Below are 24,421 nucleotides of genomic sequence, written 5' to 3' on the forward strand. Positions count from 1 at the left end.
GAAGTCATAGTTTAGCATCCAATCACCTCAACAGAGTAGAAAAAAAAGAAACTTTTTAATTTGCAATCTACCTAATAGGGTTGCTGGGGTTCATGAAATGTTCATGGCATGATAAAGCAGAAGAAACTGAAAGATATACATCTCAGTTTAAAAAAAAGGAGTACATAGCATTGCCCAACACTGGCTACCTTATACACTTCTGCCCTCACAGATCGAGCAGATAGCTGTTAACCAGATGACATTTCCTATAAACCATTGATTTACTGCATGTCAATAGATACCTTCACTTAGCTACATCATGTGTGTGTGAATGAGAGAAAGATAGATAGAGAGAAAGATGAAGGCAGGTTGTACTGGGTCAGTTTGAGGGTTTGCCTTTGTGTTACAACTAGGTATTGATTCTGCCTTCTGTCAGCACATCTTTCCCTTTTGCTCTCATCCTCCCCTCATCATTACGAATTCTAAAGCAGTCGAGGTTTGGAGAACAAAAGGCTGGTAAGGAACAGTAAAAGGTTACTTGTTATCAAAGAAAAAGCCTGATGTGATATTTTTGTATGAATAACTGCTTTAGCAAGAAGAGCAAATATTATGAGGGAAAAAAAAAATTGAGTTTTTTTTCCAGTTTATAAATGGATGTATTATAAATGGCATTGCATAAAGTACATAAGTACATCATAAAAAATTGTACAGACAATATATATATATATATATATATATATATCTGTGTGTGTGTGTGTGTGTGTGTGTGTGTGTGTGTGTGTGTGTGTGTATAATATATAATATGTATATGTTCTTATATGTTATTTTTTTAAATATTATATAGGTATTATAATAAAGCCTGCGTGTGTATAATGCATATATTCAGTGAACTTTTCTGACATTATTGGAATGGAAATTCAGTTCTGAAATAATTGAAGGATGGTCAAATGCAGAGTAGTTCAAAACCATGACAGCATCTTTATATTGGAAAGACATTTAGATAGATAGATAGATAGATAGATAGATAGATAGATAGATAGATAGATAGATAGATAGATAGATAGATAGATAGATAGATAGATAGATAGATAGATAGATAGATAGATAACTAGCTATGCTAAATAGATACCTACCGTCTACCATATCTATCCATGCATGACAATCAATCCATGTATGTCAATCAATGTCAGTCTAATTGTCAGTCTGTGGAAGTGGCAGTTTTGGGGCAGGGTGTTAAGCTTATTTGTGGCACAACATGTCAGGAGTACACACAGAGCCAACAGCTTGTGCGGATGAAAATGGATCCGAGAGCAGATGTCAGAAGCAGTGTGTGCAGAGGGGATATAATCTGAGAGGAAAATTTAATACTTTTCATCAAAGTTGGTAAAGTGTGCCGAGTTTAGTTTGAACGAATCAAAACGAAACCATATAAAACAGAAATCAAAGAAAAGCACTCAGAGTTAATTTAGACATGAAGACATGAGTGCTACATTCCAGACATTGCCAAATCGACATGGCCACATTTTTGTGTATAAATGTATTATTATTATTTTTTTTTAAATGAAGCCACAGAGATGCACAGACTGACTGACAGACAATAGTAAGTGGATCTTACTGTTACACTTGTATCCATTTATAACTTCCTGTGCTCTTTAATTGCCCATGAATTAATGATATCGTGGCTCATATACATGTGCCAAGTCAGCTAGTGCTTGAGATAATTGGTGACTGATACAAGACAACCATGGTGACAAGGCTGGAGTGAATCTCTGGTGCAACAAATGTGTGTGTGTGTTTGTGTGTTTGTGTGTGTGTGTGTGTGTGTGTGTGTGTGTGTGTGTGTGTGTGTGTGTGTGTGTGTGTGAGTGTATTTCGGAACCTCAATCCCTCATTAGAAACGTTCTGTAGGTGTGTGGGAGCTGTGTTTGCACAGGGCTTGAGTATGTTCCTCAATTACCAAATGAGATTGCAGAGCGTTTCACAAAGCCTGAATCCAACTCCAAATAACTTACAGAGTACAATGAATTAAACAAAGCATTTTCTGCGATCTTTTCATCCTTCGTTCCCTTTTCTTATATGTGATATAATATTGATTTTATGTCTCATTTCCATTAAAATGGAGATGAATATTAGGTTTGTACTTAAAAATGGTCTTTACACCATTATTGAGTGCAATGAACATGAACAAATGACCAATTAGATAGTTATATACATTATTTCCTTTTACATTAGATTCTAGCGCATTCTATTCCTTTTATACCCCATCAAACTTGCCAATGTTAATAGGTATTTATTTATTAAAGAACAGGTGATATTTGATGTCATTTATATTTAATCAGTTTCATTTAATCTTGTTTAATGTCCTTTTATCGCATCCATTTAAAATAGATGCTGATTAGACAAAAGGCTCATTGTGTTACTGAGAAACCACAAATCACAGCATCCTGTTTGCCATAAAAGTTTACCTTTCAGCTTTATCTTTGCCTCCTGCATTGCGCTGACACTGGACATGCCTTACAAAAAAGCTAAATAAACGTTTCCTTGTTTCACCATTTCAACAACTACACATTCGAATCCATTTATTTGGATTAGGCTTTGCTATAAAAATTAGAACATATTAGAACAAGTGCATTAATAGAAACCATGAATGGGAGACACAGTCAGATCTGCTGTTATGCAAAAGAAATCAGAACTAATCAGAATTGTGAGTTCAGCATTGCTGTTGTATAATCACAGCTATTACACGGCTTGTTAAACAAAACATGCAATCTTGAACACAATCAATTACTGAAAATAAAGTTGAAGAATAAGCTAATTATAAAGTAATATACCCACACTGGGTGAAAACCTTGTGCCCTATATGCCACACACACGTGAAAAATACAATTCGACTGACAAGATACACAGCAAAGCTGACTATTCTTAGTATATGCCCTTTTATGGGAAATCTAACCTTTCTGACTTTTCACCTTGCATGAGACTACATACACGTATTACTCTCATTATTTCCTCTTGCAATTATAGTGACAGCTGATGGGTGGAAGATGAGTTCACTGAGCTTTTCTCTCCTTTTGCCAAGCTGCAGTAAGAACCGATGCTTATTATAACTAAATAAAATGTTTAACGTTTTAAACCAGGAAATTTATTTCATCACGTTTGCGCAGTTAGAATTAAAATCCGATGTAAGTAAAACAGTTTTATGGTAAGATTATGTGGTAAGAAGGACGATTGCATCATTAGTGCTTAAGGGATTTCACCCCACCATGTGCTTAAGCGGTTAGAACAGCTGGACATCATCGCACTAAGAGATCATTTCCACCTTGATAGAGAGATATCTGTCTCACATCATAAACCAGCTGGACTGTGTAAATCTAATCTGAATCGATAGCAAACAGGTCAACTTGGATAGATCGCCTTCCCCTAGTTAACATTCAGCAACATCTGGCTTTGCTGATTCAGTTGATTATTATTACATCTTCCGGCTAACCAGAAGAAAGCCTGTGCCTTAATGAACAGGAAGACACACACACACACACACACACACACACACACACACACACAATCACGAAACTTGAAGGTGTGGATGAGTCAAATGTGATTACTTGCACCTGCGTTTATTACCTCTTTTATTGTATTATCTGAATAAGCACTCATGCTAATATGAAAAATAAAAAAAGTAGGTGGATGTAAACATATACTTAGGATTTTTTATTTTTCTATCTGACAATATTTTTGCTGGAAAATACCATGTCATTATCTTCTCAGTGTGAAAGTGGATCCAAAATCTTCACACTCTGAGGTGTGGCCATGTATAGTGTTGGCCCTTATTAAAACTTTGGCTTTAAAGCAGGTTCTCGTGTTCTACTTTGCTGCTTCCAATCTATATCACTCTGACATGTCCATGTGCTGTAACAGTGTGATGCAAGTATTTTAGAATAGGATTCATTCCTTCGTTCCCACATCTCTTCTTACAAGAACAAAAGAATCTCACGCCCCCAGGCCACCCGTTCCCTGCTTCCTGCTCTGCAATACGTGTGAAATGTGGTGCTGCTAAGACAGCCAGCCACTGTAAATTTCATTCCGTAAAATAAGATTTGGTCAGAACAGTTGTCAGAGAGGCACAGCTCTACTGTAATCCTGCTGACTGTATCAGCAAAAATCCAAACAGATGTGCGGAGGCCTGTGGCATGGGAGCTCATAATTACTCTCAAAGTGGTGAGAGCAAATATGCTGATGAGTTTATTTCCAGTTTAATGTCTTTGCAACAGAGTGGAAGAATGGCCCTGCTTTCATCGTCATGCTCTACAGCAGGGATCAGTACAGGAAATGTCTCAAAATCTCAGATAGGTCACTTCCTTTGCATTAAACTTCATGCTAAGTTGTGTTAAGCCCTTGTTCAGTTTACTGCTAATGAATTTATTATAAGAGCCAGAACTTATTTGAATTGAATGTCTTTTATTAGCTCAATATAGAAAACTGCAGCAAAATATTTGTTTATAAATTGTTTGTTTTGTCAAAAGAAGTCTAAAACTTTTTTTTGCTTCCTTTATTAACATGCCTCAACAATTTGTATCTGAAATAGCATGGTGCAATTTTAGGTAAATCAAACATATCCAGCTGGGAGCAGCACAGCAGGTCTTACCAAGTGTCTTAGGAACTGTTAGTAATAAAAATAAATAAAAAAAATAATGCCCAGAAAGTATTTTACAGTGTTAAGATTAAATAAGGACACATACCACCATTAGTCACTTGGTTGGTGGTCAGCAACTTGGGTAAGCTTTGCTCGGATGTGTCCCAGGTGCAAATAATGACCCTGTCTCAAATGGAGTATTTGTGAGGTCTTCATCTGTGTCTGCCAAGTAGATACAAAAGGCCGCAGGGTGTTCCATTTCTCATTTTAGGCTTTAAAAGTGTGCCCTCTATGCACTCTTATTGCAATATTTAGTGATGCCTGCATTGAAGCAGACTCAGCAGCAGGCTTTGCCATTATTAGAAAGAGCCATCGGCCAAAATTATATTTAGTCCTAAATTGTTATTCTTTATTCATTTTACTTGTCATTAGGCACCACTGCAGTAGTATTTTATGTGAAACAGATCTGATACAAATTATCTAACCGAGTGTGTGTTCACTTATCTAAAGCCTACGCCTTGATTTATTTGAAGCTAACGTGTGCAATCAAATGACTAGTGACTAAATTTTTTTCAGTGTAATCTTATTAATAATAAAAAATATAAATAAATATATAATTTATTCAAAAGGAAAATGAAGTTTCTCTGTTTTCTCTGTATCTCTGTATAATCCTCACAAGCATTTCAGTGTAATTTTGTGACTTTTTTTTATGAACAATCATATTAGCACCGTTCATGACAATCCCTTTTTAAATGCAATTGAATGTTAATTTGTAAAATTTACGGACAATGAAATACAAATGGTAACATACATAGTTAGATTTGTAATAACAATTACCACAACACAATTTTGTGACTGGCCAGAAGATTTGGCAAGATTTATTTATTGTAGTGGCTATTTAAATAATTAGGAAAAGTAGAGTAATTTACAGCAGTGATTACTTCACCCATATCCAGACCAACTTATGTTTAACTCACTTACACAAATGAGCAGCTATGGGTTAAGAGCTTTGCTCAGGGGAACAGAAATGGCAACTTGGTGTGGATGGGATTTAAACTCCCAACTTTCAGATCCAAAGCCCAATACATTAACCACTAAGTTCCCACCTTTCCTTGAGCTGTGACAATTCTCAGCTAATGGTTTGGTGTTTTAGCATCATGTGCTTTGCAGACTTGTTCAACCCAGTAGATGTGTTGCACATCCTTTCCTGAGAGACGTTGACACTAAATATAAACAACCTGAGCAGGATGTGAAAACATGCCGTTGCTCTAATGACTTTATACATTCTGCCATTCCAGACCTGTTTTGTTGAGGAATTCACCAGAAGTTTCAATTCAACCAACTCAGAGATGAATGTTAACTTCAGGCAATATTAAAAACCAGAATGGATGACTGGATTATGATCTGTCGTCAGTTTTCCAGAACCTAAACGTATTAATGACTTTTTGAAAATATACTAGTGCTCAGCAAATGCTGGAAGAGATTTACCCAATAACGGGAGGTTAAAAACATGCTGGCAGATAAGTCCTTGACAATTCATTTCTCGACTCGGCACAGATTCCCCTCTCCACATGGCATTCGCACCAGATGGGTAATTCTACATCACTGAGAATAAAATTAGATACAAATGCACTGTACAACAGCGTCTTCGAACCTAGAAAAGCACTGAAATAATCCTTCAGCGCTCCAGAGCGCTCAGGCCGTCCACCAATCCCTCACAGCTCCTGGTGAGTGTTATCTGATCAATTAGTTCCTGCGCCATTATACCTCACTAAAGCCCTTAAGTAAAGTGAACATCTTGCGGAACTCAGCAGGCTGGATGTCTTGAGCTCACCTCTAAAGCCCTTTTAAAAGGGGTGAGCATAAATGGATGCTATAAGCTATATGTCTAGAGTCACCCCGTAACATTGCACGTCCTAATTATACGCTGATAAATTCAAAGCAGTCCCGTCCTATACCCAGATTTCCTCCAGGGCTTAGAGGGTAAATATAAAGACACCTGAATTATGCAAGTTGAGCATGTAAATGTCACAGCTAAATTCAGCACTTCTTCCATTGTTTCATTGGCATTTTCAATATGTTTTATGTATTTTATAATTAGTCAGGATCTCCAGAGGCCATGGAGGTATGAGCCAGAGCATCGGTTCGAAGATGTCACTGCTGGAGCCCAGGACTTCATTTGAAAGGCAAATGTGAAGCAAGAATTCTGATATTTTAGTACAAAAAGACGTCCGTAAATGACTTCCCTTCACTCTTTCCCTTTTAAAAGATAAAGGAAAAGCGCTAAATTAGTGCTCATGGCACGGATTTTGGAAGCCGTCTGGATTTTCACCCTAGTTAACGCTCAGTGGAATTAGCATCAGTCTTGCCTTTTTTTCTTTCCCTTTTGGAATGGCAGACAACACGCAGAGCTAAGATAAAGTAATGCCGGCAGGAGGAAAGTGGAAGTGAGGCCATTGGAAAAGGATGCAATAAATTGATAGATGGAAAGCAAGAGAAAGAAAGAAGAAAAATGATGATTTGGCTTGAAAAGAGCTGGTTTGGCAACCATCTTCTATGCTCCTGAGCAGTTGAATGCAATTTGCCTTTTTTCCAGCATAATGAGCTGTGAAAGAGGAAAAGCTCTAAACTGAACCTTAGCCAAGTGGGAGTAACAGACAGAACGACATGAGCATGGGGTGTTGCTTTGGCCATTATTGAACTGTTTGCTTACAAACACACATATAATGCTTTCACAGTGAACCACTGTACCTCTAACATACTCATGCAAACGCTTCAATAGTGTTTGCTTTCCTATACACATACTGTAAGCTGTGTGTTTGATTGTGGGAGTTAAAAGTAGTAAACACTAGAGGATTCTGTGATAATATGAGAGAGAACGTTAAAGCCCTGCATAACGGTGTGTATCTCATGGTTTCCTCACACTTTCTGCTTTACTTACCATGTATCCAGAGAAAGCTCTAGAAGCCTTTTGTATCGGGGAACATTTCACAAGAAAATTCTGTGCAGAGGAATTTAGAGGTGCAAATGTGTTAGAATCTCTGAATCACTGAACAGTATAGCTCACTAAACCTCAACAATGATGGAACTGGTATGATTGGATATTCGGTGCCACCAAGATGAGGATGGGTTCCCGTTTACGTCTGATTCCTCTTAAGGTTTCATTTCTCATACTGTCTCAGCGAGTATTTCCTTTGCCACAGTTGCCACTGGCTTGCTCATTAGGGAGAAACTTACAATTTTACTAAACCTATACATTCTTTTATACAACTTTATAATTTCTTTAGCTCTGTAAAGCTGCGTTGTCCATTAACAATGTCCATTGTTAAAAGTGAATGATAAAATTTATTTAATCAAATAAAAATCAGGCAATGAGAGCAGACATATTTAGTATATTGTTGTTAGTATATTGTATAAGAATAGTTAGTATATATATTTAGTATATTGTTTGCACAAGTATGTTGCAGTACATGCGGAATTCTTGTGCATTTCTCATTCAGCCTTAGTCACAAAAGGTATACACAGTACTTACAGGAAGTATACTACAAAAAGACTTTCTAAATAAAAATAAATAAATAAAAACATGTAAATACTGTGTAAACATGTCTTTTCTGCCTTTTTTTTCTTGCAATTCCGACTTTATCAGTAACTATGTTGTCGGCCTGAAGTTTGAAGCTGTTGGTGTATGAATGGGGGCTCCTTTGCTTCATCCTCCAGAGCTGAATGTTAGACAGAGTTCTCTCCAGTGAATGGAGACTTAGTTTCATGCCATGTGATTCTTCCAGTAACAACGAAAGCACACAGTTTGTGAAACCACGCCTAAAACAGTCCTCTATGATTTTATTCATTGCTTCACAGATCAATCTATTTCATTTTAAAGGTGTAAAGCTTCCTGGCCTTACAGAGGGGGTGACGCTGCCTGATTGGCTAAAATAAAGCCAGAATTGTGAGAAACAAAGTCGGAATTGCAAGAAATAAAGTCAGAATTGCTAGAAATACATTTGCAAGAAAATAAGGTGGAATTAGGCAAACTTTTTTTTCATGGCAGAGACATTTTGAATAGTAGTGAAAGTAAACAAATAATAAAAACAAAGAAATAAATGTAACCATTTGTGCATTTTATGCAAGTAAAAATACAAACATCCATTCTAATTATTTTAAGTAGCATAAGTCCCACCCAACAATCCCAATCAAGATGCACTTATAATACAGAAGAGACTTGCAGTTCAGTAGAAACTCTATTCTTGAAAAACATAAGCACAGTGAGCTATGAGCTGAAAACTAATTTATTCAGAAGATTATGTCATTGGTTGAGAAATTTACACAGACAATTAATGAACTTTTAAAAACATTATCAAAGCTATCTGCCCTACACCTCTGCATACACTATACTCAGCATAATGTGCTTGTTTTTAGTCACACGCACCCCGAATCGTAATTAATACGCTTTCACACAGACAGATTTCGAAATCAGTTTCATGCTGTGCTGTTATTAAATCCTAAGATCCAGCATGTGTGGAATTTTGGTATCCGCAAAAAAGCATAATGCGTTTGCATCATAAATGTGTATCAGCTTCTCTTTAAACTAGTAAATTACAAGCATCTCTTGCAGCAGTGTTGGAATTATATTAACGACACTTTCTCTTAACGACCGAGAAAGGCACTTTGTTAGCGGCTGCTCTGCTGTAGTTTGACAAATAGGCTGGCATTTAGGGAACCTGGAGCAGCATTGCAGGATTTGATCAATGTTATCAGCACAGTAATGTAGTTCATCATGGACACTTTCTCTCTCAAACACACACACACACACACACACACACACACACACACACACACACACACACACACACACACACAAAATTCTTTCTTCCTCCTCAGTTCCTCTGTGTGCCCTATCGCTCCGACTGCATTTATTGCAGTGCAAACGGATACCTTTTATATATGTGTGTAAACTCAAGATGCACACCACACACTTTAATTTCTGCTGTATGTTCAGAGAAGGAAGGTTCAGAAAGTAATCTGTAAATGTACCTCTCATTAATTCAGTGTATTGTGAAGTAACTAGTGCTTACTCTTTAACTCTTACTCTACAGAATCTTAGATAATATAATTATTTTTTTGTTGTTGAAACATTGCATTTAAACTATTGAGGCACTGCATGAAAAAAACACAAAAAAGCAGTACTGGGAATAGAAAAAATCTGGAGAAATATTGGATTGAAATATGTAAGAGGGAGCTGGAGGAGAAATGGAATAGTAAGGAATTAGATTAGTGAGAAGATTGCTGGGCACAGAGCAAAGAGAAGGAAGGAAAAGGAAGAAAAGGGTGGATATTCTACAGAGAAATAAACGTATTTCCGATTTCCTGTACTGGTACTACCAGTGAGCAGGTGGAAATAAGATGTTCTTGCATAAACATAAACATCATCTCTCGATATCCATCGGCCTCAGGCAGCTTTTTGAATTGTGCAGGAATAGACTATTCCGAGTAAATAGAGCAAATGATATATGCATTATACATGGAAGGTTATTACTGGGTTACAAAGCATGCCTTGGATTTGGATCCACTTGCACACTTGCAAACTAATTGCTTTTTTTTTCACTCTCTAAACCCACAATAGTGTCTTGCTCCACTTCCAAATGAAAGCAAGGTAGTTCATACATCATTAAGGGCCCAGCTGCACATCTGGTCCCAGTGAAATTAATTTTCATTGTAAATTCAGTGATGAGGAAACAATGTCAGGGAATATTGATTGCCCCCGTATAATATGTGCATCAGTGCATTAGTAAGTTCTTTTCCAGATCTTATGTTGCATCGCTGAATCTACCACTCACGTATTAATATTTGGCCCATGATAGACCCTTCGACATTCGGACTTGTTTATTTTTTCCCTCCAGTGAACTATTGAATAATTGAGTGTTTACTCTGCCGAGCAAACTATTCTCTGAAATTCCTCTTCTGCAAAAAAATACACAGACATTACAATATTACAAGGTAATACAAGAATGCTGAAAAGGTCAACAGTGAAAGAAAAATCTGAAAGAAGAATTTTCAACAGCTGCTTTATTTTCCTGTAATTCTCAAACACACGTTCTCTTACTGACATATTATTTATAGTTATATATATGTATTAGTTCAATTAGTTATTAGTCAATATTTGTTTCATTTTGCTGCTTTGTATGTAATAAACCCAGTTCTTCCTAATCTTATATGTTTTGACCTGACACTGATCCATCTGACATGAGCGCTTTCCTTTTTCTCTGCCTTCAGGTCAGGCGGGATTGGCAGAAGAATGCTGGTCCCAGGTGTCCGGGGGCAGGATGGCGTTGTGTTGGCAGAGCGCTCTGGGTGTTAGATGGTTTCTCTTGATGCTCGTGTGGCGCTGGGCACCTCTGGGTGCTCTGAGCTGGCTCCTGGCCTCTGCTGAGCGCCATGAGGCTTTGTCTTTCTCCTCTCTGCCTGGCAAGGCGAGCGTGGCTCAGCTGGACTGGCTCCTGTCTGACAAGGGACCTTTCCACCGGTGTCCGGAGTACACAGAGTTCAAGGAGCGCTTTCAGCAAGGCTTTTCAACACGCTACAAGATCTACAGGTAAGGTCTAGTTCCTCCATATGGGAAACAGGACGATAAATAGTTTTCAATTTAGAAAAGCAGCACAATGGACAACAAATTGTATGCTGTAAAATCTGCTTTTAAAATTCAATAATAAAAAAAAAAAAAATTAATAATAGAACCATGAACACAGTCTGCAGGGGTAGTGAAATGCGATTTTTTTAAATCTTTCCCAGGCTTGATATTTGCATTAGTTTTTCTATGTGAGAAATCCTTTTACTGACTTATGGGCCTTGAGACACGATATTTCCCCCTGTATTCAGCAGAATGTGTATATGCATCAAATGACACTCAAAATCAAATTGGATTTATTTTGCCAAGTACAAAATGTAATTCTGCAGAGGTCTGTTTTAAACAAAAAATAAATGACAAACTATATGAAGTCTAACTGCAACATGTAGATAAAAAAAACCTTAAGTTAATTACAGGCATTGGGGGGCAGCATTTTTTTCTTGTCACATGTATACTACAGCGCAGTGAAATTCTTTTCTTTGTATATCCCAGTGAAAATAGGAAGCTGGGAAAAGCCATGATACAGCACCCAGGAGCACAGCTGGTTAAGACAGCTTAACAGCTTGTTCAGGGTCCAAGAGCAGCAGTGTAGCAATACAGGGGCGTGAACCCCTAAACTTCTAATCACTAACCCATAGCCTTGACCACTGAGCTACCACTTTCCTCGCCGCAAGCCACCAGAACAGCTTTATTGCACCTTAGCATAGATTCAAGGCTAGCATTATTTCTGAATGTTTTCTCTTAATAAATGTTTTGATGACACTGCTGGTAAATGCTATGTAACTCAGGATTGAGATCTAGTGATTGTGCATAGCATATGATTTAAACTTATCAGTCTATTCAGTAAGCTCTCAAAGCCCTGGTTGTCATTCTGGAAATGTTTCACCCAAGTATAATTATTACAGCAACTTAGGGGACAAGTGGACCCAAGCCATGCCAGCAGAATCCCACAGCATGTTGCGACCTGTCTAAAGTAATATCTCTCCAAGGCAGTGTCATCCGTGTCATAAAAGGTGCCATAGAATTATAAAGATAGATGCAAATGCATGACATAAATGGGCCAGACCCTGCATAGCTTCTCCCTCCTGTTCTGCACTGACTAACACAAGTGACATTCACATTTATTTTCATGGTTTTCACAGTGCCAGAGCTCAGCGATATGCAAAAAATAATACTTATATAATCTTGACAATTTCCTGGATTTCTTACCAACAGAGCGAGTAATGTTACTGTGTGTTCTCTGCAAAAATAATGCTTATATAATCTTAATTTGGCCTAAATATATTAAAGGAATTTCTTTGGGATGAAGGAATCGTTTTGAAAAGTTATTAAATTGAGCCGTTTGGTTGATTAAAGCTTTTTTTTTTTTTTCGTCCCAGCTATATAAGAGAAAATACATTTACAAAAAATCATATTATTCGTATTCCATGAAAACAATCTGCAATACAACTCTCCACAGTTTAAACCTGAAATACCTAACTATATGAAGTCTTTGGGGAGATAAAACATCTGGAAAACACATCTTGACTACTGAAACATTGTCTTCTATATAAAATTTCATGTATGAAAAACTGTCTGAAAGTAATTTTTTTCACATAACTTTGTTTCAGTGGTTGAGATTCACATTTCACTTCATAATATCCCAGAAATAAGGATATCAGGTGTCAAGTGCATGTAGGTGCCAATATCCCTGGTCTTATCCATTCTTTTATTACAGTTTACTGATATGTTCAATATATGGCATAAAAGCTATTCAATTTTGGTCCTTTGTTTGATTTTATTTTCTGTCTTGCGCTTAATATAAGAGTAGCGTATATATTATTAAAAATATGAATAGGGTCTATATGAAGTATAGCTGAAAACATAATACTCTGTGTACAGGGACTTATCTGTTGTTGTTTTCTTTCCTGAAAAATCAAACTGTATGAATTGCACATAAAGCAGCACAGCACCGACACTTTTCTGTCAGTTTTTTTTAAAGACAAGAGAAAAAAGGTGTATGAACTCAGCATATGTTTTATTAAATGCAATCCAAGGATCACTGTCAAAGTTTGTAGCAGGGCTCTAGATAGACAACACCAGAACAGGTGTTTTACAAACACGTTTGTCAATGCAAAACATACGTAGCTGGGTGTCAGAAGGTATAAAATCATACTTTTAGAAATTATAGGCAAAAGAATAAACTTCAAACCAGTGTACACACACACACACACACACACACACACACACACACACACACACACACACATGTATGTATGTATGTATATGTATATATGTATGTATATGTATATATGTGTGTGTGTGTGTGTGTGTGTGTGTGTGTGTGTGTGTGTGTGTGTGTGTGTGTGTGTGTGTGTGTGTGTGTGTGTGTGTGTGTGTGTGTGTGTGTGTGTGTGTGTGTTTTGTGCATTCTATTTCACATTAATCTCTATTTGAAGTTATCTCCCACTCTTCTGGGAAGATAAGCCACTAGATTTTAGAGTGTGCTGGTGGAGATTTGTGCTCATTCATGTACAGGTAGAACCCAACTTATGACGTAAATAGGGACCGAAAAACTCCAAGTCCATCAGGTCATAAGTCGAGAAGAGTGACTCCTGTGTGATGCTTTCCGACGCAAACATAAAGAAGTACTGTAAACACATACATTTATTTTTTTTGTCTGAGGTGATCGTCGTTTCTTCAAAATGTCGTAAGTCGGGGTCTGACTGTACTGATGTGGAGGCCTAGGGTGCAGTCAATTCTTCAGTTTATCCCAAAGGTGTTCAATAGGGTTTGAGGTCGATAGCAGGCCAATCAAGATTTTTCAGTAAAATCTATGTAAAGCATATCTTTATGGAGCTCACTATGTGCACAGGAGCATTTTCAGGCTGAAATAGTTTTGGGTCTCCGAGCTGAAGTGAAGAGAAAATTTAAGGCTACAGCATCCGTGTCAGGAAACCACTGGCCACTCCCCACCCTCAGGACTCAGCACACTTGCAGCACCTCGCCTTCATACTAATCACCTTCACCTGTCTCCAATCTACACTCTCCCTTTATAAGACCCCCGTTCGCACTCACTCACTGTCCGATCCACGGTTTAATCTGGCGATCATCTTTGTGTTTCGGAATATACCAGTTTTCCGGTACATGATGCTTCCTAGCTTCTGTTGGTTTCCCAAGGCTAATAAACATCCTATTCGTATTCTGGTTTCTGACTTTTGATCAAAGTGTGACAATCCGAAGACATCTTATCAAACTGTGTGCCTCTATTTTGTGCTAACGAAAAACTTGGTACGAACCACAAAAGTAATGTTATATTTTAGAAATTAACATTATTAGGGTCAAACTTTTTCTTCTAATGACTTTTTTGTGGTTCGTAGTCCATTAAAAAAAATTTGACAGCCCTCCAATAACTATACAGTATATGTTGAACTGATCACCTCTATAATGTTGACTTGCATGTGACTTACAACATGGACAGTAAATATGCAATGCACAGTGAATTTACTTTAATTATCACCGAAACATGCACAATAAATTATCATAGTGTAATGTGACATGTTTCGAAATGCCATGTACAATGTACTGTATGATGTATATAGACAAGTTTTACAAGTTTAGTATCACTTTCTGTTGATGTCTGTTAAAGTAATTACAGCACATTTAATAAGGTTTTACATCTAAATAGGATCAAATACATGGCAACCTCTTGAGTAGTCATACTGTTATTTTAAAACTTTTAAATCTATCCATAAAACCAAAGAAACAAAATAAAACAAACAAAAACAAGTATGCTTTGTTTAACCATTTATGCACTCCATTCATACTGACAACATACTGAAAGCTCTATTTATGCATTACTTTCAGAAGTTATTATTTAAGTAATAAATTAAAGAAATATGATCCGTCACAGTGTGATGCAGTCCACAGTTTGTGGAGTTACTGTTACCATTGTAAATGTGATTATTTTTCCATTGTTTTATTCCTTAGTTCTATGCCAATAAAAAGGACATTCTACTTTTTATCTCTTTATATATTTATATTACATGGAATTTTCAGTTCCTAATAGCTGATATCGTATACATTTTTAAAAAAAAATCTATTTTGTTGTTCTCAAAATTAATAAGCCAAAATAATTTACAGAAAAAACTTCAAAGCACAAAGTCTTCCTGAAAAAAGGACTGAACGTTGCACAGGCCTGAATGTTGTAGATATTGTTACATAAATCTCATTCATCAACTGTTAAATATTATTCCGTTTTAAATAACAACACAATGTTAAAAGTCTGTTATAGAAACTACAGGGGGTGAAAACAGGGTTGGACACAAGTTCAGGACATGAACCATATGTTTTTATTTAAAATTATAAAAAAAAAAAAACCAGAAGGATTTTCTGAAATCTGAAATAATCTTTATTATTTTTTTTATCTTTATTAATTAATATTCATGATTCTGTTGATATGCTTTATTCGTTATTAAAATGTAAGCAAATGTGTGATAGTGACCATGTTAACTACTCTGTACAAAAGATCAGATTTTCCTCAGGAATTTTCTCTTCTACAGAAGCATGTGTTCAGCTGACACTCGTGTTGATCTGAAATGGATCATAGGAACTTGCGGAGTTCTTGCCAGCTCAATAATTAAAATAAATAAATAAATAAATACAATAATTAATAAATGTGAAAGCTATAATGTTTTTTCTTAATTGGTTTAATTGGACTTGCATGAGAATCTGACCACATAGCAGGTCAAAATTTTGCAGATACAAAGTACTGTAAACAAAGTACTTTTCTACTGTAAATACTGTGCATAATATATGTGTATGTATGATTTTTATTTAATTTTTTTTTTACAATCCCTATTTCAAAAAAGTTGGGGCATTGTGTAAAGTGTAAAAAAAACAGAATGCAACGATTTGCAAATCTCATAAACACATTTTATTCACAGTGGAACATAGAACATTTATAAAATGTGATAATTGAGGATTTTAAACAAAAATAATTTTTTTTATTTAATGGCTGCAACATGTTTTAAAAAGTTGGGATTGGGCAACAAAAGTATCACTGCTCAGTTCAAAAAGCTGTATCTCTGATGTATAAGAGTGCATAGTGCCTGTGGAATGGGCAGCTTTAACAACTGGAAAGGTTCCATCAATGCTGGACGGTATATACATGTTTTAGTGCAACAAATGCTTTCATCCAGAAAACCACTTTCTAGGGAAGGCCTTGCATATTTAACAAAACAATACTAACTGGATATTTTATCTATTATAATTGCATGGCTTTGTAGTAGAAGAGTCCGGGTGCTGAACTGGAATACCTGCAGTCTAGAAAAAATTGGTAAATCATGAAACTAAAAAGAAAAAGAAAACAATTTACGCATTATCAAAGATGAAAAAAATACAACAAAGGACACCAAGAACTGTTGAGCAGCTAGAATCCCGTATCAGGCAACATTCCTCTTCCAAAACTTCAGCAACTGATCTCAGTTCCCAGATTGAGACGTGTTGCAGCCATCAAATCTACCTTAATTCTTCCTTAATTTTATATATTCTCAGTTTAAACATTTGATATCTATTTTATGTTTACTGTAAATAGAATATGGGTTTAAAAGATTTGCATTTCATTGCATTCTGTTTCATTTAAGTTTTACTCAGGGTACATTTCTTTAGGGTAATTTCTTTTTTGAAATTGGGGAAATTATTTTTTCATTCTAAAAGGCAGTACTGCTTTATTTTTATAATATCATTTCAGGACAGATGCCATTTTTCTGTTTGTTTTTGCTACATTGATTGGTATACTGATCCATGATAAGTCATGATGAGAGAACAGTGAATGTTTTTCTCCTTCACCGTGGCTGACAGCAGTTCCGTGGGTGGATTTTGGCTTTTTTAGTCTGTGTCTTATGCCCCATACCTGTATGTGGTTGACTCTGATCAGTGCATTATTATTCGCCTAGCAGAAAACTGCCGAGAATACCCCTGCTGAAGAATGATGGGTTTGCAGAGAGCCAAACAAGGTCTTGCTGGTGCTGTTTGAAAGGTTGTCTTGCAGGTTGTTTTAAAGACCAAAATGTGTGTTTGTTCTTGCTAAGGTAGTGTGAATTTGTGTGTGCATGTGCACTGTGCTTCAGTGGAGGTGCATAAACATCCACTGCCTGGGCCAAACATGGCTGTATTTACCCCACAAATTGCAGTTTCAGCTGCCCTGGCCTTTAAATATGATAACAGATCACTTTCTAAAAGCACAAGTGGAGCAAGAGGGAGAGTGTGTGAAAGAGAGAGAGAGAGAGAGAGAGAGAGAGAGAGAGAGAGAGAGAGAGAGAGAGAGAAAGGAGCACCTGCAAGGTGCTTCCTGTGGGTCTGCATTTTTGTTATGGTGGATCTCTACATAACTACACTTACTCAGGTATGTGAATTTTATGTTTATTATTCATATTTCTGAGTACACATTTATTAAACAGATAATCTTGGCATATAGCATCCACATTTATTCCAAACCAATAGCAATTACAGTAGAAGCTTTTTTGATCTAAACAAAATTGCATAAAACGATGCCAAAACACAATCCTTATGGTAAAGAATGACTACAGGTATTCTAATGTATTCTTGGAAAGTACACAATGTGCAAAACCGAAGCTTACTAACATAATAACTTTCTGAATATATTTCAACTGTGATTAAGGTTTTTAGTTTATGTGTATTTAAATACAGTATTATTATGAACTTTATTTCTAAGTGTGTTAAGATGTGAACTTTCCATTCATTGTGTTACAGAATGCTGAAAACATGTGTTAAGTTGATGATCCTTGGCTCTCCATTCTACATGCATAAGTACTTCAGTCTGCTGGTGTTTAGCAAGGCGACAAACAACACTATGAGTTGTATTGTGCAAGTTACAGTTTGTCACTTGATTAACAATGTCCCTGGATTCAAAAAGTTTATACTGAGTTGTACATTATGCTGTTGTAGTGAGCAACAAGACAAATTTCAGGCGTTTTTTAGAGGGTTATAGGAAAAGGTCTGTGGTTGGTTATCTGCCATGTCACTCACATTGGCCCCCTCTATCAATCTTTATTGATCTATTTATCAACCTCTCTAACTGTGCGTCAGTTAGACATTCCCATTAAATGCCCCATTTAATTACCTGCCATGACATTGAAAAAATACAATGATGAAATCATTTGCTTTATGTTATCAAGTGATGCACTGCCAGCTCAAACGTGTGCTATAGAGATTGCAAATCTCGATTTCCCAACAGAAACAACACAACAAATGTCTTATAAAAGAAAGACAGGACAACACTCAGACAGGAAACCTTTGTGTGAAGAAGAATGAATTAGATTTAAGAGTAAACCATTCAGTCTAGAACTTTCTAGAAACGTCATTACGCAGTGGTGGGCGATCCAGGCCAGCAGAGTAGAATCACTTCTGTTTTAATATTTTATATATTAAATTATTTCCAATAGTTATTTCATAGCGTGTCTCTCAGGTGTGCTGCTACATGGAGCGTCTGTTTATTGTGGACTTTCTATCCAATCAGATTTCAGCTATCATATCAAATATTGCCAGAGTTAAAGGCAGAGGTGGCAAAAGTACACACATCCTTCACTTAAGTAGAATTAAAGATACTTATGTTTAAAAATACTCGGGTTAAAGTTAAAGTACTGATTATACTTTTTTACTCAAGTTAAATTAAAGACGTTTGGGCTCTGTTCATCTGCTGAACAGACAGTATAATCTTTTATTAATTCTATAAAAGGGGTACCTCCCTGGCCAAGAAAGACGCGACCCCCTTTACTTTATACTGTACAATTAATAGAGCATGTAGTTAAGATCAAATATTGCAGGAACCTTCGAAATGTGAGCGGCACTCAGAGACAATCACTCATGACAAATACGGTGTTTAATGAATGAGACAAACACACATAGAACTAACTACACAAACATACAAAAAGATAAAAATGTAAATAAAAGAAACAAAGGTTAAGAATGAGTAAAAGGAGAAAGAGAAGGAAAAGGAAGAAAGAGACAGAAAGAAAGAAAAGGAATGGCAAGTTTAATCTTCAGAATAACCACAACCTAAACGAGAATCATCAAGAAATTCACCTTAAAAATAAGGGGCTCAAGCTTAATCACGCATTTAGACTGGTTGGTAAAACGGTTACTTACATTGGCTTGTTGCACAAAAGTCCGGATGCGGTAGACAAACGAAAGTCTTGAAGAGTCCGTTAGGAGGCAGTTAGAAGTTCTTCCAGGTTCTGCTGAAGATCTGAATAGGAGAAGTTCTTAAAGGTAAAGCTTGCCAGAAGATCTCTCAAAAGGGGGTTTGAGTCCTGTCGTGTGCATCATAGCGGATATTGGTGCTGATTTGAGACTTGATGCATCACTGCTATATTAATACAAAACGAATGTAAGATTTTGTTACCCAATGAATGTATCCAGGCTGAACATCCACCATATAGAACACAAGCAGAGAAAAGATAATCAGGTGATCAGAAATGTCTCTGTTCTCAGTCATTGAGTTGCTGACACCCTCTGTCTCATCCACGTTAACCCTATATTTCTTGTTGCCTTCTGACTGCTCATTGTTAGCTTTATAAATTAGCCTACATCTGTGGTGTGTAAGAGCCAGGAAATGATACACCAGTGGTATATTAAATCAATGCAATGACAGGAAAAAGGCTGATGGTCTGAAAATGGCGCAATGAGAAGGAAAAAAAAATTACATTTCAACAAATAGAATAAAACTAAAGTAACGATCCTGTTTTAAAAAAAGTGAAGTAAATTACTGATTCCAGAAAAAATCTACTTGAGTACAGTAACAAAATATTTGTACTTCGTTACTTCCCACCTCTGGTCAAAGGTATCTATTTGCCTTGAGCCTTCCCAGTTTTGCAGCATAAAATCCATATTGCTTGAAGGCTGTTCCTTTAATCAATCAGATTGTAAGCTGCAGTCACTGGGGCCATCTAGCAGGTGTCAAATAATGTTTCATGTCATTTTCATGGATAGTCAGAAATTTGTAGCAAACTGCACAAGCTCAAATATATTCATGCATATTGAATAGCTGTTTTTTCATTCCACAATGGCTGACAGAGGAGAGGAAATTGACTTATTTATTGACAGATATGCTTACAAGAACATTTACAATGTTCTATTCAAAAAAAGTTGAACATCTTCAGGAAAGATGTCAAAAAAGTTCAAAACAGTTATAAAGCTTTTTCATAAATCCTTTATACTTTTGCATTTTTTTTCCTATAGAATTTGCACACAATTTGCCTTTATTTCAACCCCAACCAGGAAAACACTAATGTATGAAAAAATGCACAAAAATGCACAGGGGTCATTTTATGTGGTTAATATCTGTCAGAGATGATGTTTGTGGGCGGTGCAGATGTGGCTGCAATGTAAGGAGACTTGTTGAATTGTGTTCATTGGGTTTCTTGCTTTAGTAATGCCATTCATTCTTACTGTGTAAGATACCTGTCTGTGATGCAATGCTCTGATATACAGCATTTCTGTATAACATTGATGTATAACATCATGGGTTCTGTATACCCATGATGTCATATTGATATTATTAAGAGGTGGATTGATTCTGGTAGGACACCACTTGGTGTACAATGTACGGCCAGCCACTGTTATTAAGTATATGACAAGTAATAAGTGAACTAATAAGTGACAATATTATTTATTATTTACACTATTAAGAGTAATAAAGTGTACTTTTTTGTGTGCTATAATATAAATTGTAAATGCACATTGTAAATGTAATAAAGTGTACTATTTTTGTAAGCTAATGGCCTTCTTTCTGTCATGAAAAATCCAAACTTATAAAAAAGGTCATGGAAAACAAGTTAGACAAACAGCATTATAAACGGTAGCTCAGTACGCTGTAATGGCAGACAAATTGGGCTAAAACATCTGACAGAGGTTAACTCAATTTAGACATGCTGCGGCTGGAAACAGTGAAAATAGAACTTTTGCATATTGTGGAAATGACCTCCTGCTGACATGCACTGAGGAACAGCTGCCTTTGCACAGTGGTCGGCTCTCTGACAGCATGTTTTTCAGCTAATTAATATTTCATTTTGTCTTGAAAATGAACTAAATAAATGCCAGCACAGGAGAAGTCAATTCTTCTCATTTAGCTGCAGTCAGACTGGAATACAGACATGTACAGTGCATAGGTTTCTATTAGCTGGATATATTAGCTGGTGAATACTGGCTCAGTGTGACCAGTGAGTTCAGATCCTGCTGGACACAGTGTCAGAGAAAAATACAGAAAATATATTTAAAGGATATACACATTTACGGCAGTTTGGCAGATGCCTTCATCCAGAGGGATTTATTATCTTATAATACACGACAGTTATCTGATTTGTACAACCGAGCACCTGAGGGTTAAGGGCCATGCTCAAGCATCCTGTCACTGGTGTTTGCATCATTACCTACTGCTAGCCACCAATTCATATAGGTATTAGCTCCTTTGAAATTATTTTTTTTTAAAGGGGAAAGAAACTTTAATGCTGTGGTGTCTGGAATGTATAGGAAGAGAGACAGTGTTGGCACTTTTGATTGGTTATGTAACATATTTTTTCTTTTTCTTTTTATTGTTTATTTTATTTTATTTTATTTTATTTTAATTGAATAAGCTGATACATGGGGTAAATGTAAGACAAGATGGTTATGAGACCGTAATGGCCAAGGCAGCACAGAAGCCCTAAGGGGAAATTTTGGAAGATAGATGAAGTCCCATACGAGCCGTTACCTGTGGGCCACAGCACTTTCAATGACAACCAACAAGGGCCTAAAGATTTACTCCCTACGGAAATTGTAGCCTAGTAACAGCTGGTTACCAGGGGCAGTGTGCATCAGCAAGAAAATAACATCATATTGTAAAGCAGTAATGGACAGGAAGAGGAAAAAAATACAAATTGGCCCTACGGAACTGATGAGATGTAGCTCAGGTACTGGGAGACCTTTGATAATGTGAATCATGATGACTGCACTATTTTTCTGCAAAATATGAGTGGCCAGACTTTAAGATTATGTAAAACCGCAACCTTGGAGATGCAGGAATTTAAATAGGATTTATATAAGTAGGTGTGTGTGTGTGTGTGTGTGTGTGTGTGTGTGTGTGTGTGTGTGTGTGTGTGTGTGTGTGTGTGTGTGTGTGTGTGTGTGTGTTGCGCTTTTGTAAAAACTGGTGACTTGATGCAATTTGCCACTTCAGTCTCTCCTTTATGAATGGTTAAGGTAACACTCTTCAAGCTTCTACTATCTAAAATCAGATTTCACATGCACTATTGATGTGTTCCTTTGTATCTGAGTTTTGCTGACTTGCTTTTTTATCGTATTGCGTTGCTGCGGATTTTTGCTGAAAGCAGGATTTTGTCATTCCTTATTTATTTAGCATCGAATGCTTAAAATACTTTTTTTTTGGTGAATACAAAGCAGTAAAATACAATACAGTGGCTAGAAAGCAGGGTGAGACTTCGAAAACAAAACACTAACTGTAAAATCTTTTGTGAAACAGAAGTCAGGGGGGAAAATTAAAGTTGGCCTCTGATGCATGGATGCAGTACACAGATCACAGAGGTGACAAATCAGAAAGCATATGGGCTACAATGGCTTATTTAAAATGTAGACTGAAACGGGTGAGAAAGTCTGTGTCTCTGAACAAAAGCTGCTGCATTTTTTTACTTTTCATATATATATATATATATACGAGGTCGAAAATTAAAATGTCGAAACCATTCAGCAACTTCTACATTACGATCAACAGAGAACAATCCACAGCATTGCTGTCATTATCAGTGTGCCATACAGAGCAATGGCTACAGTCTGCTACAATGACTCAGGACTACCGGTTGCATTTAATCACCATCACTGCAGACCTCAACAAAGTTTAGCTGTAATTAATGGACATTTGGTGCCACCCAGATGAGTCTGGTTTCTCTGAAGGTTTCTAGAAGAAACATTCTTCCAGATTCTTTATTACGCATTATCTGTGTAAAGCTGCTTTGAGACAATGTCCATTGTTAAAAATCCATCAGCATGTCTTGGATGACGCGTCCTTCATCTTGAGGATAATCACCGGTGACAAACCTTGGGCGTCTCAGGGATACGACCCTGAGACAAAACAACGGTCTTCACAGGGGAAGAGCTCATCATCTACACGACTAAAAAAGGCGAGGCAGGTCAGCAGCTCGACAAAAGTGCATGCTCATCGTGTGGCATTTTGCATCGGGAATTCGTCCACAGGTGCCAGACCATCAGTAGCGAGTTTTCCTGCTAGGTTGTAAGAAGTCTGAGGGAGGACAGATTTAGAAAGAGACAGAGCTAGAACAGAGCTAGTCTCGAAACCTTTTAATACCACCTCGTTTACTGTATAGCAGTAAGCACTTTTTCAGTACTGTCTGTGCTGGGTAAAAGTTTGGGGTGTATGTTTACTTAGATTGCTCGTATTGGTGTTTGGCTTTACTTAAAACTTAAAATCTGATAGCCCACGCTGTGTCTTTTCAACTAAATAGAGGTAGAAGGACCAAATTCTTGTTCTTTCTTCTAATTTCTCTAAGACACATTACTACAAAATAATTACATTTTCAACACACTTCAATTACTACGTCTCTGTAATCATATTTTTTGTAAAAGTGTCTGCCAGCTTTCAAGATTGGATCCAGGATTTTCTGACAAGTATGAACAGATGTCACAGCAAATCAGATCTAATTATTTGTAGCTGTTAACTTTTTAGTGCATTGTGCAACTTTTTATTATTTAAAGCATTTTGCCAGCTAGCTGTTATAATTTAAAGTCAAGTAGTCAGTAGTAAGTTAGGCTTTATTGTCATTCCAGCTATATACAGTGAAGAACACAGTGAAACATAACTGCGTTCCCACAGGACCAAGGTGTTAAATGACGGCATAAATTAACAAAATGTAACACAACACACAGAGCTACATGGAACTAACTGGGACACGACATACTGTACAGTGCACGTGTGACACACAGAAGCATTAACCAGTCCAGAAGATTTGTGATAGTACCTAAGAATTGTTCATAAAATAATAAGTAATGTAGTCAGAGAGTGTCTCAAACATTTTTAGCATGCTAGCTAATTTGTTAGAGAGTATAGTAAACTTTTATTAAGGCTTAGCTAAGTTTTTATACATTCACTGGTTCAGTGGTAAAAGGGGCAGATGTCTCAT

The 24,421-nt window shown here is 36.7% G+C and overlaps 1 protein-coding gene across 2 annotated transcripts in view; it reads left to right on the top strand.

The window, feature by feature from the left end:
* The window catches only part of brinp2 (bone morphogenetic protein/retinoic acid inducible neural-specific 2), a 121,560-nt gene that overhangs the window by 31,748 nt on the left and 65,391 nt on the right, over positions 1-24,421 (top strand). For both annotated transcript variants that reach the window (XR_006926244.1, XM_046852431.1), the window contains exon 2: positions 10,880-11,198. Coding sequence is in view for 1 of the 2 variants with exons in the window: in XM_046852431.1 (XP_046708387.1) it covers positions 10,930-11,198 (269 nt within the window). In the remaining variant the exon portion in view is untranslated. The remainder of the gene's footprint in view (positions 1-10,879; positions 11,199-24,421) is intronic.

The sequence above is a fragment of the Silurus meridionalis genome, chromosome 6 (assembly GCF_014805685.1).
Source record: "Silurus meridionalis isolate SWU-2019-XX chromosome 6, ASM1480568v1, whole genome shotgun sequence".
Taxonomy (NCBI): Eukaryota; Metazoa; Chordata; class Actinopteri; order Siluriformes; family Siluridae; genus Silurus; species Silurus meridionalis.